General features: G+C 37.0%; 1 protein-coding gene across 3 annotated transcripts in view; it reads left to right on the plus strand.

Annotated features, from left to right (window-relative positions):
* Nucleotides 1-1,439: 1,439 nt before the first annotated feature.
* LOC104092201 (E3 ubiquitin-protein ligase PRT6) overlaps nucleotides 1,440-18,253 on the plus strand; it is a 40,444-nt gene continuing 23,630 nt past the window's right edge. For 2 of the 3 annotated variants that reach the window (XM_009597733.3, XM_009597732.3), the window contains exons 1-4: nucleotides 1,440-1,766; nucleotides 5,788-6,897; nucleotides 7,711-8,906; nucleotides 9,041-9,181. In XM_009597733.3, coding sequence (XP_009596028.1) covers nucleotides 1,701-1,766; nucleotides 5,788-6,897; nucleotides 7,711-8,906; nucleotides 9,041-9,181 — 2,513 coding nt within the window. In that variant the 5' untranslated portion in view covers nucleotides 1,440-1,700. The remainder of the gene's footprint in view (nucleotides 1,767-5,787; nucleotides 6,898-7,710; nucleotides 8,907-9,040; nucleotides 9,182-18,253) is intronic. The other variant, XM_033655099.2, reaches the window with a different exon arrangement.

Genomic DNA, 18,253 nt, shown 5'->3' on the forward strand with positions numbered 1-18,253 from the left:
CCAATCACTAAGGAAAAAAAATCTGATCCAGCAGATTATGAAGGATTTTTTCGACGAACCACATCCGAACTTGTAGGCCTTACCTTATACCTTACCTCAACTAAAAAAGCTAACGAGAATGTCGATTTCATGCCTTAAGGGGTAGCGTATATTACGCTCGAGGTCCCTCGAGCCTCCTCTTGTACCAATGTCTATATTCCGTTCTAGGAATCCGGCTCTCTACAGGGGAATCTCTACTCACCGCTAGTTATCTTATCGGGTTAACCGATAATCGAATCGATAAAGATCAACAACCGATTAACCGATACCCGATGAACGATATCTTGTCGGTTCAGTTATCGATTTAGCATATTTATAAACCAATAACCAATATGTCGAACCGATGGCATTCGCAACCTAATCGAACCTACCATACCCACCCCCTAATTTAACTTATCAAATGATTACGGTGTAATATAAAATGCATTACAACTTATTTGGATGTTGTTACATATCGTTTCATAATGTATCGTATCGTATCGGATTGTACTATATCATTTGATGAATGTAATATTTGGATAGATTGCGACGTTTACTATCGTTTCGTGATATCACGCACCACCAATATGAAGAATAAACTCGCAATATTATATAGAAAAATTATAATACAAGGTAAATTTACTATATAAAAAGGTAGGGTAAATGATAAAATAAAATTATTTAATAATAATGAAGGGTGAGATTAAGATAAAAAGATATAACGATGCGACCACACCAAATCGATCATAACATAAAGTGGCACATTTACAATACACTACAATAAAATTTAAGTAACAATCAAAACAAACATCCTATTTAAAGTAACAATACCATACAATTAGGGGTACTTATCGAGCGGATCAGGCGAATAATTACGCTTAACGATTTGGCTTAACGGTTACCAAATTATAAATGTAGTAATCCGCTAGCTATCCAATAAGACAACAGGCGAATTGGTATCAGATTAACAATTATTAGGCGGTTATCGGACGGCTTATCGGCTAAACCAAATAGAAAATTTTTGATCAATAATTCAATCAATACCAAATAGTTTCAAATCAATACCAAATTTTTAATACCATATAAGATCTAACTAAACGATATTTTTTAATTGAAGAGTGTTCAAGACTACTCATATTATCATACACGTATTAACCAAATTTTTAATACCATCAAGGCTACTCATACAGACATACACGTATTAATCATTGAGATTTTAATTTTTCGACTTCTCAGTTTTCAGTTCAAGTGAAAAATGAGACTGACGACTTCTGTGTCTCTGGTGGCTGCAGACAATTGAGAATTAGAAAATAGAAATTAGGGATTTAGCCATTTAGGATTGCAATAGTATTTTATATAGATAGGGTAAAACTATAAATATAAAAATTCTTAACATTAACGGTTTAATTGAGTAATAAGCCCCAAACCCTTAAACCGGTATCCAAACAAGCTGTTAGAGGAATATTACATATGGTTCTAGCGGAATTTCAAAGAATATCAATTTACAAATGTACACGAAAAATCTGAGACCAATTCAAGGATCGTATGCCCTAGAAATTAGCTAGAGTTTCAAAATTGAACATTTGATAGTGTAAGACTGACACTACAGTTCAGCCCTGGGGAACGATAATTGTGGAATTGGGGATTGTAATTGCGCCGATTGGATTCGGTTATTGTTCCGAATGCAGATGGACTCTTCACCGGAGGAGGAGCCGATTATGGCTACTCCTCAGGAGCTTATTCTTCAGGTACTCGGTTTACTTAAAGACTCGTATTGTTTATTTCTTGGAACTAATTTTCTGTGTATGAACTCCAATTATGTGAGCTTTACAAGCATAAAGGTCGACAATTAGCGTAGAAATGGTCACAGCTCTTTGAATTTTGAAGATAGAGTGGAATGGATAAAGATTCATTTAGTTGAAACCAACTAATTTGGGATTTCGTTGTAGTTGAGGTATACACATACACTTTGAGGGAACCGTAGCCTGTCAAAGAGTTCTATATACTCCCCACAAACTAGAAGAAGCTCGTGGGTGGTAAGATGGCTTTGTTGCCTATTCCATTAGGATGTTATTTGTACCAGTAACCGGTTTATGGATGAGTGCTCTTGGTTTGCTACAATAGCCGGGACAAAGGATCGTGATTTACGCTTCAGCCGGGTTATTCTATTCCACCTCTAATATAACTCAACGGTAGAGTGTCACCTTGACGTGGTGGATACCTAGAAAGATGTACGGTTCTAATGATACATATATAAATATAGATACTAATTATTTCGTTAAACTAAATATAAACTAGTAATAAAAGGACTAAAATCCTTCAAACTAAAACCTTCTAATCTATACTACTAAATGTAAACTAAATACTTAAAGTCATATAAAATGCAGATTACTATTTACTCATTACCATCTGCCTTTAGGATTTTTTATGAGTATTTATAGGACATTGGGAGCCCTAGATGGGTGAGAAGATGTCATGTAATTCCCCAAGTTCCATTCTTCTAATATATTAAATGACTACTCTATTTTGCAGCGTAACAATGTGTTATCAACTGTAAGTCGAAGAGAATGTGTGCTGCAAATCTTATTTGTATGCTACCTTCTCAATTTGTTTAACATGATGACGTTGACACAATTCTCTACTGTATGCAAGTCGAAGTCGAACAAACCGTAGTTACCGACTTACCATATCGCACAAAATCGAAACCAAACTTAAAATACGAAACCATGCAGTAAACGGAAATTACCGAACCGGAATTTTCAAAACTGTACCATACCGTACTGTACCACGAACACCCCTAGTTGAATTGAGTTTTATGTTTTGCATAACATAACAGGAAAAAGGACATTAGAATGTATACTAGATTTTTTTAGATGAAATTTCAGCAGGAGCAGCACATTATAAAATAGAAGAAATCCATTGATGAATGCAAATCAAATGGGTGAAATTATCTCACATTTGTATTTGCTTTTGCCTGTTACTTTGTGTTTACACCATGCTAAGTTATCTGTAAGGAATGAAAAGACCTTCCAGTTGCACGAGTACATCAGAAATGGTCCTGTTTAAGTTAGGAGCTATTTTTTTTATACACCGTAGATGAAGGGTGACACAATTGCTAGGAACTGGAGTCTCACGAGAGATCTAGCTCCTACTCCTAGGTGGTTTAATGGAAGATAAGGGAAATGATGATTGGTGTGGGTTGAGAATCATCACTTTCTTAGCAGTAATTAGTGGTATTTATGCTGTTGAAGCTGGCCTACAACGGATCATATATCCTAGGGTTATAAAAGTCACGTGATCTCTGAACTCAGAGATTGTTGAATTATGGGAGGTGGTTAGGAACTAAAAGGAGAGTATTTAAGATACTAGGTGATTTGATGTTGTGAAGAGTGATGTAAACTGCTGAGGCAAAATGGAGGCTTGGACCTGATTGTTTTGATATAGGGCTATTTCTTTGCAATACTGTGCTCAATTTCACACTCAAAGGAGGACCACAAGCTCGGGTTTCGACAATACAGAAAGTTTCAGCATGTTTCGTAACCGCAGTTGACTAAATATCCGCCGTTGTTGAATCACAAGGAAGAAAGATGGTAGCGTAGGGTAGAGTAGATTCGACGCTATGCCGAATGATTATGCAACATAAAGGGTAATGTATGTTGATTAGCTATGAGGTAAGCAAATACGTTGTAGGAGCCTAGGAGGAGTGGTTTATGTTTGGAGAGAAGGAGAAATGGAAGACTATTAATTAATGGTGGGATCTTGATGACTGGTAAGATTGTATGATTTAGATAAGAGAAGCCTATTTAGTACTTGATGACCTGAAGATGTGTAGAGTACAAGAAAGATTTTGGTTGGCGAAGTGAATGTTCTTAGGGCCTTGTTGGCTCTATCCTTATAATCTGATGGGAGTAATGTTATATATGGTGAGTCTTAAAATTGATATTCTAGGGTCATGAAGTTACGGTCTTGTTGAGCTTCTCTCCCCCCCCCCCTTCATGCTGTTTAGTCTCGTATGACAAAAATTCACTAACTAAAAAGTAAAACATCATTGGTTGGCATCTTAAAAACTAGCAAGAAAAGATCTATTTATATCCAAATAAGGGGGTTCGACCAGCTTCAAGTAAATTTCTGATGAAATTACCGGACAAATACATCTTTAGTGTCTCAAAGTTGATAAACTTAAAATGTACTAAACTAAAGATAAGTTATAGATCTGGGCACGCTTACTTAAGTTCTCTATAAAGCTGTCTGCCACTATATTGTACCTTGGCTCTTACCATTCCCTCCATATTTGTGAAAACATAATGAATCGTGTCCTCAAGTTATAAATTGCTACAACTAAAGCACCCAAGAGTCTGGAGATTGTGATTCTCTGATCAAATGCATGGGATTGAGGCATATTTTTTTTTTGGACTAGTTTGAGGTGTAGCTGTTGTTGCTGTTGCTGTATATTTTTTACTCAAAAGGGCTGACATCTTATACTCAATTTCATTTGTCATATGATGGAATTTGATTTGCGTAGGGAGTTTTTTTACTCTGATTTGTGTTTTATGATGGTAGTTTTGGAAGGAAATATTAACGTAATAGATAAACAATTTATTTGATGAGTTTAAAGTTGCATGGTAAATGCATTTGAATTTTTGGAACTTGTGAAAGTTGGACAATTAATATAGTTAGAAGTGACTGAAATAGTTGGCGACGTCCCAAAAATATGTCAAAATAACTTGGAAGTTGGGAGAGGGGAGGGGGGGAGGGGAGGTCTCTTATATCTGTGGAAATGAAATGAGATGGGTAGATCTTCAATTATTCTGCTTCCCAGGCAGTTTTATGTGTTGGGAAACACTAAGTAGAGCCCCTCACCCAAGTCAAAAAAGGAAAAAAGAAGAGAGGCTAATAGAATATCTAACGGATTATCATCTAAAAGTTAAATAGTTCATGACTCTTTACTTTGTCCATGGGAAGGATGAATTTGCGCTTCATTACTTATTCTATTGACCATCTTATGCCTTCTGCTTTTGAAGGTTGTTTCATTTTATATTTATATGTTTTTTTCATTCACCAAGATATGCAACGGTCTGAGTGTTGTACGGCGATGCTATTTGTTGCTCTGTTTATGTGAATTTGGATTATATACTTTATTATCGTTAAGTGGCTCCTGAAGCATTATTTGGGGGACAAAATCTTAATGCTTCCCTGTGGTTTTCATAATTTTGATGTTACCCACTTTATGCTTCAGGACAAAATATGGCTCCTGAAGCATTATTTTGGGGACAAAATACAAAGGCTTCTTTGTGGTTTTCATAATTTTGATGTTACCCACTTTATGGTTCAGAAATGCATTTATCCCTCTCCGGGCACTAAAATACTCTGGAAAATATCCCATCAATCAACTATCCAACTATTTCTCAATTAAAAAAAAATCAACTGTCTGAACAATTGTGTGTTAACTATGGGGAATAAAATGAACAATCAGTGATGGTGGTTTCTTATAGATTTGCGACTCATCTTTATAACCTTTTAAAGGTGGGGGTAAGTAAGTAGGCCAAATGAAGCGTGATAAGCTTTTTACTCCTTACTTTATATGTGTGTGTGTTGTGTGTAGAAACAGACATTGATATTTTTTCGGATAATGGTATAAAGAGAAATAGACACAGATATACACATGCACTTCACACACATACACGCACACACATCTCTCCCCTGTCTGCTATTAGTCCAAGATGAGGGGTTTGGAAATGTTATTTGACTTGTATTCTTTGTTATTGTCAGAGGCTTGAGAATCTTGGAGTTCCTGCAGCAAATTTGGAGCACCGGCAGCCTGGTTTAATTGTTTATGTGAAGAATAATAAGTCTCAAATTGGAGTGCTTGTCTCTGCTCTTTTGCCAACTAATGAAGAGGAAATGGATGGTATTTTGGATCTGCAGATAGATTCTCCAAAATCCACAGGCAGCTCAGCCATTAAAGATTTATTCCACGAAAGTATGATCTGGTTACAATGGTTGATGTTTGAAGGCGAACCAAGAGGAGCACTAGAGCAACTAGCGAGCTCTGGTCAGCGTGGTGTTTGTGGGGCTGTTTGGGGGAGTAATGATATCGCGTACCGTTGCCGTACATGTGAGCATGATCCAACATGTGCAATATGTGTTCCATGTTTCCAGAATGGAAACCACAAGGACCATGATTACTCAATCATATATACGGGTGGTGGCTGCTGTGATTGTGGAGATGTATCTGCTTGGAAACGTTCGGGATTCTGTTCCAAGCATAAAGGTGTGGAGCAGATACAACCTCTTCCGGAAGAGTTTGCTAATTCTTTGGGCCCCGTTCTTGATTCCTTGCTGTCTTGTTGGAGAAAAGGGCTCCTATTTGCAGAAAGCATCTCTGAGCAAAGTCCAAGACTAAATAGTCATGCAACTGAATATAAAAGTATCACAGATGAGTTGACGTCAGCAGTGGTTGAGATGCTTTTGGATTTCTGCAAGAATAGTGAAAGTTTGCTTAGTTTTATCTCTAGAAGGGTATTCTCTTCAGAAGGTTTATTATATGTTCTGGTGAGGGCAGAGAGGTTCATGATCAGTGGTAATATTGTGAGGAAGCTCCATGAATTGCTCTTGAAATTGTTGGGTGAACCTCAATTTAAGTATGAGTTCGCTAAAGTATTTCTTAGCTATTACCCAACTGTTGTGAATGAAGCAATAAAGGACAGTAATGACAGAGTTTTCAAAAAATATCCACTTCTCTCAACATTCTCTGTGCAGATATTTACGGTGCCTACTTTGACCCCACGTCTTGTAAAGGAGATGAATCTTTTGGCCATGTTGCTGGACTGTTTAGGGGACATACTTATGTCTTGTGCAGGAGAAAATGGTAGATTGAAGGTATCGCTATGTTAATTTTGATTTCAGCCATGTGTAAGGAATGATAATTATCTTGTTTTTTCTATGTTAGATTACGACAACAGTATATTGGGGATGTTTAATTATAGTAGCTTGTCTCTCAGACCCTCTCTCATTCTTCTTTCAGACATGTAGAAGTTATCTTTAATAATATGGTTGTAGTTCTTGGATGGAAATAATTGTATGATACATTTTGTAAAATCTAGTATGGTAGGCACTGACTTTTTGCATGAAAAATGGACAGATTATGTATAAGCAATGGAAATATAAAAGCTTGTATAATGAGTTCATAGTGGATACAAATGCTTATGTAATTTCTTTATTTTCTGTTGTACGAATACAAGTATACTTGTGCATAGATGCTTCTAGATTTTGATATTGTAGAAGTTCTCACAGTTATTGACGGGACTGTTTATGTCTGTGTTATATTCACTTATGAGAAAAATATTGAAACAATATATGTGTGTGCTTAGGAAGTTCTTCAGATTTTGTTCCTTCCTTGGAGTTCTTGCTCTTTTAAAGTTTTCGACATTTGTTAATTTAAAAGAAAAAAAAAAAACTCAACTGCTAGCATTTTCTTTGTTTTTGAGGTTTTAGGCCTTTCATGAATATATTCAATCTGCAACTAGTTTATTCTGCAACAACCGAAATATCTTGTTTGATTTTCTTCACTGTTTAACTAACTTATGACCTTATCAAGAAAAAAAAAACTGTTTAACTAACTTATGCTATCTTAGCAATTGACTTAAAAGAGTGCTATTACTTTGCTTGATGAAGTCATTTGATTTTTTTTAGGTCATTAAATGGGGAAATTTGTATGAAACTACTCTTCGTGTAGTTGAAGACATTCGATTTGTCATGAGTCATTCTGCTGTACCTAGATACATGACTCGTGATCGACGGGATATACTCAGGACGTGGATGAAGCTATTGACCTTTGTGCAAGGAATGAACCCTCAAAAGAGAGACATCGGCATCCATGTAGAAGAGGAGAATGAAAATATGAATTTGCCTTTTGTTTTGGGTCATACAATTGCAAATATTCACTCTCTATTGGTGGGTGGTGCATTCTCTATTAGTAGCACTGAAGATGCTGATGATGCTCTATTCACGCATATACAAGATTTTGAAGACCAAGATAGTCAAAGACATGCAAAAGTTGGAAAGCTATCACCGGAAAGTTCTGTTAGTAGTGTGACTGGAAGGAGTCCATTGGAACATGCATCCGTGACTCCTGAATCAAAATCTGATAGTTTTCCGGTACCGTCATCTGTTCTATGGTTGACATTTGAGTGCCTGAGGGCCATCGAGAATTGGTTAGGGGTGGATAACACATCAGGACCTTTCCTTCACGTCTTATCTCCGAAAACAAACTCCAGTTCTGGAAATAATTTCTTTGCCCCGAAAAGAACACTTTCGAAGTTTAGAAGGGGGAGGCAAATTATTAGATCTCATAGTCCTTCAAATGGCATTAGAATCTCAAGTTCAACTGAAGATTCCAATAAGCAATATTCTTATCTGTCACCGAATGGTGGTATTGCCTTTGATTCTGGACAGAATTTGGCCCAAGAAACAACTGGCTTTGGTGGTGTTGATGACAGTATACTTGAAGGAGATTATGACGTTGAGTTGGAAGCTCTCCGGGTGCTGAGTTTGTCTGATTGGCCTAATATAGCATATAAAGTCAGTTTGCAGGATATATCAGTTCATATTCCACTGCATCGATTACTTTCAATGGTTTTACAGAGGGCACTCAGACAATGTTATGGTGAAACTGCCCTTGGTGGTAGTGGTACCAATTCGTCATCTGCTAACTATCATGACTTTTTTGGCAAAATATTGGGAGGCTGCCACCCACTTGGCTTTTCTGCCTTCATTATGGAACATGCTCTCCAAATTAAGGTGTTTTGTGCCCAGGTGCACGCTGGAATGTGGCGTAGGAATAGTGATGCTGCCATATTATTCTGTGAGTGGTATCGCTCTGTTCGTTGGTATGCAGATTAATCTTTATGCAATTCTTCATTTGGGCCTTGGAATTTGGAGTTCCTTTATGTGCTAATTTACTTGAGATTTAGTGTTCATAGACATTGCTTCAAGTCTTTTTTCTCTTGTACTCTCTGTGCAGGTCTGAGCAGGGTCTAGAGCTTGATCTCTTTCTGCTCCAGTGTTGTGCTGCACTAGGCCCATCCGATCAATATGTTACTAGGATTTTAGAACGTTTTGAGCTCTCAGATTACTTATCCTTGAATCTTGAACGCTCTAATGTGTATGTAACTCATCTCTTATCTGTCTTCTATGAGTTTCGTTATCCATTTACTGTTTGCTTCCACCTTGTTAAGCATAAAATATTATTTTCTTTAATTTGATGGTATAATACTACAGAATACCCAGAGTACATAAGTTTGATTTGCCACTTCGCTAATGTCATAAAGGGTGATATACTGATATATGTGATGTGTATCTAACTAAGCAAAACCAATATCCTCTCATTAGCACTGATGCTGTCATTAGTTTGTTAATATCGGTGTGTGTGTATATCTATGTGATTCTTATCAGTATTGCTAGATTTATATAATTGCATTCAACAATGGCTAAATCATTATAATAGGATTGATTTCTAAGAAACAAATCCATATTGGTCAGAAGAAGTGATAAATGTTGATGGCTACCAACCAAAAGAAAAAAATGGTAAATGTGATGGGTTGATAGATATATTGTGGATATCTGAGTTATTATGTCCATCTTCCAAATAGATTCCTCAAATGACTTTTAAATTCATTAGTTATGCATATGTGGCTGGGTCACACTTCACTTTTCCGAACATCTGTTGATGTACCATCACTTTTTTTTTTTTTTTGTGTGCGCGCGTGCTTTTTTATTTAAATCCAACTAAATAGATGCGGGTTAAGGCTTGGCTATATCCATTCCTTGTAAGCAATAGGACATCAAAATGCAAAATGAAGGACAAGCTTATATGCCTAACCTCCTCAAATCAAATTAAGAGGGGACATGCTCATCCCTTCACATTTTAATCTTTTATCCATATTTAGCAACACAAATTTATTTAGCAAGGATGCCGTTGAACTCTTTCTCTGGGAAGAAGACTGCCAACGTTCTCATGTATGTATGTGTCAGTTTCTTTCCTTAAAGGGATGGGAGATTTTTTTGTTCCAGAACGGCAGCAAGGTTTGGTTTGGCGGAGGGAGAAGGTCAGTATATAGACGGGTGGGAGGGTTGTCTCCTTGACTTCTTACATTGGGTCCAGTGTCTTCCACAAGCAGAAAAGGGGTACTTGTACAGAGAGTTTCTAGGGGCAGCACAACAATAAAATCTTACTAGTTATAGTACAACAAGTTCGTTTTCAGAAATGAAATTGCACATGCTAATGTAAACTTACTATTCTTGCATATACTTGTTATTATTGTTTGTTGTTATCCCTGTGTTAAAAGGCACAAGTGTCATGCGAGGCGCTTTACATGACATGAGGCGAGCACAAGCCTCGAGGTGCGGGATGTAAGCCCCATGAATATTTAATTCTTAATAAATTATCACTCCCTCCATTTCAATTTATGCGACATATGAGATGGGTAAGAATTTGTGTTCCGGTATGGGTACTAGATTTAGAACACATATGAGATGGGTAAGAATTTGTGTTCGATTCTCTGGAAATAAATTTCCGGCAAATCTAAAATTCATAGTGGAAGATCTTGCTTTTACGGTTCCGGTGTGGGTGGAATCTACAGTTGGGTGGAGAAAAGTGGCCGGAAAATTGGAGAGGTTCGCCGGAAATCGGGATTAGTGAAGCAATTCATCGGAGAAAGAGAGATGGTGGAGCAGAGTCCCGAGGAAGGTGGAACTTCAAAATTGGAGACGCCTACGATACACATGCACAACATTAATGATAAGTTGTATTTAAAAAAGAATTTTAAAAGGCCTCAGGTTATGGGTAATGAAGTGGAGAGAGTTGGGCCGAGTACTAACGCGAATAAAAAAGGCCCAAAGGCCAAGTCAACAGATAAAGGGACCTTAGTAAGGACAATAAAAAAAGGCCCGGTCCTTATAATCAAGTTGACCCAAGTTCTGCCCTTCATTATAATCAGGGTTACGAATCTTTACTAGGTAAAGGCCCCGTGAATATCGAGATAGAGGTTGTTGAGAAATTCCGTCTTCAAAAATGTCGGGAACTAATAATCGAAAATCTTGAGGATGGGCAGTAAAGGAAGAGAATTTAGGTCAACCAATCAGCGAGCAGTCAGAGGACGACATGATTACTGAAGAAGATAATGTGGAAATTATGGGAACAAAGCTGATCGAAGCTGATGATGATGGAGAATTACTAGAATACTATGATGATTCAGCGGATAATGGTGAAGGTGAAGAGGAGCTGAATATGAAGTAGATGCGTAGATGCACCTGTGGATATTTTAATGCTTCCGTGGTATGAAAAAGGTGGTGTGGATTTAAAAGACAGATTGAATCAAGTGGAAGCTTCAATTTGGGTAAGGCGTAATATCGTGAAATTGTGCAAACAACTGGGTGTAAAAGCTGACCAAGATGAGGAAAAATTGTTAGAGCTCTTAATCCGTATAGAAAAGAGCAAAGTGAAGAGAAAAGGTAGCTCGACCAGTAATCCATCACCGAGTAGATCTGAAAGAGAACTCAAATTACTGAATTCAACATGGGGTTCGGCAGAGGATGTGGAAATAGGAACATGGATAGGAAGTTAATTTGTTACACAAAATGAAGATGAGTATTATATACCGGATAAGTTGCTTACACAAAATGAAGATGAGTATTATATACCGGATAAGTTGCTCTGACATGGCAGTTTAGGTGCCGCACCCGTGTCGACATGACACTAGTATGGGTGTGGGTATGGGATCCGTACCGGATCCGGTCAAACAATTTTGGGTACTTTGACCATGGCGGACGGAAAAATTCGAGACAATATACAATTTAATTCCTGAAATCAAAATCAAAATTAGGGTAAATTTGAAGAAAATAGCATACCTTATTTAAGAAATCAATCCTTTACTTATCTACAACTTGAGAATAAAAAAGAAATCCACACTTTACAAACTCAGTGTTTAAAAAAGCGCCCGCTTCCTTGCTTTAAGCGAGAAGCGAAGCGAAGCGAGAAGGGGCATGTGAAGCGACTCAGGTGTAGAAAAGTGATCGCTTCCCACTAAAAAGCGAGAAGCGGGAAAGCGAAGCGAGAGAAGCACCCGCTTCTGTGTTTTAAAACAAATCCAACCCTATTTTATTAAAAACGAGATTTTGTGATTAAACACTGGTCTTTCATTAATCGAACAACAACGACTAGGGTTTTCTGTTTAAACGTCCAAAAAGCGGCGAAATGCTGGCGAATTTTTTTTTTACCTTCTGTTCTTTCTCAGAAAATTACTGCCCAGTTTGTAGAAGAATAAGATGCTCATTTTGTGCTTTAATTGATGTTACTCTTTAGTTTTTTAATTGAAGTATTGAATATTTGCTTACAATTACATGTGTTGTCTATGCAGTATTTATTTTAATTTTTTTTAAAAAATTCCGCTTCACTTCAAAAAAGCGAGCGCTTCGCTTCTCGCGTTAAGCGAAATGGGGGTTATCGCTTTGAATCGCTTCACGCTCTTCACAACACTGTACAAACTATATATAAGTGTTCTTATAAAAAAAACTATACATAAGTATTCCACAAAATTTCTCATAATTTAGAGATATTTTTTATATTTTTTGAATTATTTTTAGCCGGATCCCCGCACCCGTATCCGTACTAGGATCCATATCCCCGAATCTTAGAATTTACATCTCGAAGGATCCGACCTCTAGATATGCACCAATGTCAGACACCTGCACCCGTGTCCGACCAACTTAGTATACTGGAATGTCAGGGGTCTTAATGATAAAGAAAAGAGGAGGATCATAAGAATGTTGGTGAGGGATTAGAAAGCTGATATCTTCTGTTTTGTGGAGGCAAAGATTAAAAAAGTTAATAACTCATGTGTTAGAAAAATTGGTGGTAACAGATGGGTGGAATGGAGGTCTATAGAAGCTCAAGGTCGAAGTGGGGAAATTATTATGTTCTAGGATAAGAGGAGATGTAGATGCTTTGATGAGTTAATTGGGAAGCACTCAGTATCAGTTTTTCTGGAAGAAGTCAACACTGGTTTTAGAGGTCTTGTTACCGGGGTCTATGGACCATGTGGTAGAAGGGGCAGGAAGGAGTTATGGAGAGAACTTGCTGATATAAGTGGATTGGCTTCAATGCTATGGGCTATAGGTGGAGACTTCAATGTTATTAGATTAAGTGATGAGAAGAAGGGAAGGGCTAGAAATACAACGTCTCTGAGAAATTTTTCTAAATGTATTGAAGATTTATCTCTTATAGATATGCTACTACCTGGAGGCCAATTCACTTGGTTTAGAGGAAATAATAATAGTTGCGCTTCTAGAATTGATAGAAATTAGTGAATAATGAATGGGATGCATATTTCAAATTCATTAAACATAGGGTACTCCCAAGACCTACATCAGATCACAGTCCAATCACACTTGAATGTGGTGACTGGAACAGTGTTTTAAAAAGCGATCGCTTCGTCGCTTTAAGCGAGAAGCGACGCGAAGCGATGGCTGCTCGCTTTTCCATGCCTGAGGTGACTCGACCAGATGAAGCGCTCGCTTCAGTCGAAAAAGCGCGAAGCGACTTTGAAGCGTGAAGCGCAGAAGCGCTCGCTTCAGTCGAAAGGGGTCAGTTTGTTTAAAAAAAAAGTTTGGGTCTGTTTTTTTATTATACAAAACAGACCCCTAAGACCAAATTGATCGACCATTTCTCTCTTCTTCCCAAAATCAATTGCTGCTGCTAGGGTTTCATTCGCCAGAGACTTCCTCCAGGTAATTTTTCTTCTTTCTTCTTCTTGTCCTTTCTTCTTCTCCTTTTTTTCTTTCTTCTTTCTTCTTCCTTCTTTCTCCTTCTTGTTCCCATCCAGGCGTCTGCTCACCCTAAGGCATTTTATCTTTTTTTCTTTCTTCTTCCTTCTTTCTTCCTTCTTCTTCTTCTTCTCTTCTCTTTTCAGTTTTTTTCGTCCAGCGTCTGCACAGCTAGGGCAGGGTTTTCTTCTTTTTTTTTCCCTTTTATTCTTCTTATTTATTAATTTTAATATGTATTTTAGTTTATAAAATTAATTACTATTATATATATATGTTATATTTTTCAGTTTATTTGATTTTTTTAATGTGTAGTTCTTTATAAAATTAATTATTATATATATGTTATATTTTCAGTTTATTTGATTAATTTTATATGTATTTCAGCTTAGAAAATTAATTTTATATATATATATATATATATATATATATGTTATATTTTAGTTTATTTAATTTTTTTAATGTGTATTTCAGTTTATAAAATTAATTATTAAGAATTGCGCTTCACTTCAATGAAGCGTGCGCTTCACTTTGCGCTTCGCTTTTGAAGCGAGGCGAGCCCCTGTCGCTTTTTTGCGCTTCTCGCTTTCAAAAACACTGGACTGGAATAAAGGAAATGGCTACTTCAAATTCGAAAACATGTGGCTGGATGTGGAGAATTTTGTGGAACTAGTGGAACAATGGTGGAGTTCTTATGAGGTAAGAGGAAGACCAGATTCAGCATTTTCTAAAAAACTTAAGTTGCTGAAAAAGGATATTAAGAAATGGAATAAGGAAGTTTTCGGAAGAGTTGAAGACAGGAAAAAGAAAGCACTCGGAAGATTGGAGGAGCTGGACCATCAACAGTGTGGTGTACAAGGCGTTGCTGAGTTAAAAGCTGAAAAAGAAAGTATCTACAAGGAGTTGGAGGAAATTGCAAAAGCCGAAGAAACATCTTGGAGGCAAAAGTCTAGATGTCTATGGGTGAAAAGGGGAGATAAAAACACAAAATTCTTTCACAAGATGGCTAATGCAAATAAAAGATTTAATACCGTTGAGAAGTTACAGATTGGGGGTAGGCTGCTGGAAGGTGGTCATGTAATTAGAAACCATATTTTGGCTTTTTATGAAGATCATTTTTCAGAAAAGGAGAGGTGGAGGCTTGATTGGGAGATGGAGGAAATAGCAAAACTTACAGAGGAAGAAAAGAACTGGCTGCAAAGACCTTTCTCAATTGAAGAAGTGGAAGCAGCAGTTAAACAACTTGAACTTATGATGGGTTTATATATCTGTCTTCAAAAGATGTTGGAGGATAGTCAAGGTGGATGTGATGAAAGTCATTGACGGGTTCTATCAGAATGGTACTTTCGAAAAGAGCTTTAATGCTACTTTCATATCTTTGATTCCTAATAAGATAGGTGCTGAAGAAGTTAAAGATTACATGCCAATAAGTCTACAGGGAAGTATTTACAAAATTATTTCTAAGACATCAACGGAAAGATTAAAGAATGTTATTGAGAAGATTATCTCTAATAATCAGAATGCCTTCCTCAAGGGGAGACAAATTATTGATGCAACATTTGTGGCAAATGAGTGCCTGGACCATTATTTAATAAAGAGGAAAGCTGGAATAATGTGTAAATTAGATTTGGAAAAGGCATATGATCATGTTAGTTTGTCATTTCTGATGGGAATTGTGAGACAAATGAATTTTGGGGACAAATGGAGACAGTGAATTTTGAGTTGTATTTCGACTATCAGATTTTCTGTTCTAATTAATGGGAATCCTGAAGTGTTTTTCCAGTCTCAATAGGGGTCTGAGACAAGGTGATCCTTTGTTTCCATATTTATTTGTGATGGTGATGGAGGCTTTCGGTCTTATGTTAAAAAGTTCAGAGGCAAGGGGATGGATAGAAGGGTTCAGTATTGAAGGACAGGGGAATAACAGGGTGGAGATTTCACATATCCCTTATGCAAATGATACTTTGGTGATGTGCGAGGCTGTTAGAGATCAAATTTTGCATTTGAGAGCAATTTTACTAGCTTTTGAAGCTATCTCAAGACTGAAAGTTAATCTATCAAAGAGTCCTGTGAATTCTGATGAATGTATTGAAGAAGTGTCTGGAACTTTGGGATGCCAGGTTGATAGGTTTCCTGCTGTTTATCTCGGTCTTCCTCTGGGGACCAAGCAGAGGGATCAAGCAATGTGGCAAGGAGTGTTGGATAGGTGGGAGAAAAATTATCTCATTGGAAGAAGCAATATTTATCTTTTGGGGGTAGGCTTACACTTGTGAGGAGTGGTGGCAAAATGGATAAACGAAAACGGTTATCCACCCATATTATCCATTAAAAAATGGGTTGGATAATGAACTTTTTTAAAACGGGTCAAATATAGATAAGAACCATATTATCCACTTAGGAAATGGATAACCAATAGATAACTAATGGGTTTAACTTTTACATTTGTAAAGCCTCAAATTGGGGGCTCCTCAAGTCTGGGAGACTAGGAATATTCGCATAAGTGATCATATTCAAGAAATCGTGGATAATATGGATATCCATATTATCCGCCGGTTAACCCATTTTTTATCCGTATTAAATATGGTTCGGGTTGGTTAATTTATCCATTTTGGTATTACCCATTTTCGATCCGTCCCATATCCGACCCGACTCACCCACCCGTTTGCCACCCTTTACTTGTGAGTAGTGTTCTTGATGTCATGCCTACTTACTTAATATCCCTCATTCCCATTTTTGTAAGTGTAGAGAAGAAAATTAAAAGATTGAGGAGCAGCTTTTTATGGGAAGGAAATTCAGAAAAAAAGAAACTTCATTTAGCTAGATGGCAAGACATGATGGTATCCAGAAAGGGAGAGGAATGAGAGTGAAGAATATCAGGTTGCACAATAAAAGCTTGATGTATAAATGGATTTGGAGATACAATGAGGATAAAGTTGAGCTATGGAAGGAGGTTATCAATACTAAATTTGGCAAAGTGGCTGCTGGAATCCAATTCCTATTTTACAAGCAAGTAAAGTCACAATTTGGGAAAACATCAGTAAGTTGTAGATGGATTTTCAAACAAATGTCAAGCTGAAGGTAGGCAATGGTGCAAGGATAAGATTTTGGTAGATAAATGGATAGGTGATGAGAGACTTACAGATAAGTTTCCTATTTTATATAACCTCTCTGTGCGCAAAGATTGTGTGGCTTCATAATGTTACTTTGAAGCTGGTTGGAATATTCAATTTAGAAGGGATTTTAATGATTGGGAAATAGATGAGATTAGTCAGTTGTTAGCTATTTTAGAACCTCTCAAACTGGACAGTTCGAAGAATGATTCACAGGTGTGGCTGGCAAACAATGAAGGAATTTTTACAGTAAATAGCTGCTATAATATGTTTCAGAAAAATTTGAATAATTGGAAGGAGGCATGGCCCTGGAAGATGATATGGAAGACTAAAGCACCATCAAAGGTGGCCTGTTTTGGCTGGGTTGCTTCTGGAAATGCTTGTCTAACTCAAGATCTTCTGAGATGAGAGGATTTATAATGTGTTGTAGGTGTTATCTATGTGAGAAGGAAGTAGAATCAACAAATTACATACTGATACACTGTGATTTTGCCTGGCAAAGCTGGGCTGTCGTGTTATGTTTATTTGGTGTGCACTGGGTGATGCCTAGAGATGTGCGAAGTATATTGTCAAGCTGGCAAGCACAGAAGATTGCAGGAAACAGAAAGAAGATTTGGAGAACAACTCCTTTATGCATCTTATGGAGTATATTGTAGGAAAGGAATATGAGTTGTTTTGATGGAGAGAGGAAACATATAGCAGTTGTAAAGTATAATTGTTTAGAAAATCTGTTTTAATGGTGTAAGGAGAGGACAGTGGAAGACTTCTCTGATGTTTTAGACTTTTTAGATTCATTAATATGAGTGTACTTAATTGCTATATGGTGATTTTTGTACTGTTGTAAAGTTGTTTTTGCTGTACCTTCTTGGTACTTGCCTTAATAATACTACTTATCTTATCAGGAAAAAAAAATTAAGCGACATAATTTCCTTATTAGTCTGTTCCAAATAAAATGACACATTTATATATTTGAGAACAATTTAACTTTAAACTTTTTATTTTACCCATTTTACTCTTAATGAGAAGTTTTTATATCCACACAACTTGAAAGCCCCACAAAAGCTTTTATCTTTTAAGCTTTTAAGACCACAAGTTTTAAAAGTTTTTTTTCCCATGAACTCCGTGCCGAGTCAAACTATGTCGCATAAGTCGAAACGGAGCTAGTAATTAACAACAACAAACAACAACAACAAACCCAGTATATTTCCACATGTGAAGTCTGTGGAGGGTTGTGTGTACGCAGACCTTTCCCCTACCTAGTGAAAGTAGAGAGGCTGTTTCCAATAGACCCTCGGCTCAGAAAAAAG

The sequence above is a fragment of the Nicotiana tomentosiformis genome, chromosome 7 (genome assembly GCF_000390325.3).
Source record: "Nicotiana tomentosiformis chromosome 7, ASM39032v3, whole genome shotgun sequence".
In the NCBI taxonomy this organism is placed as follows: Eukaryota; Viridiplantae; Streptophyta; class Magnoliopsida; order Solanales; family Solanaceae; genus Nicotiana; species Nicotiana tomentosiformis.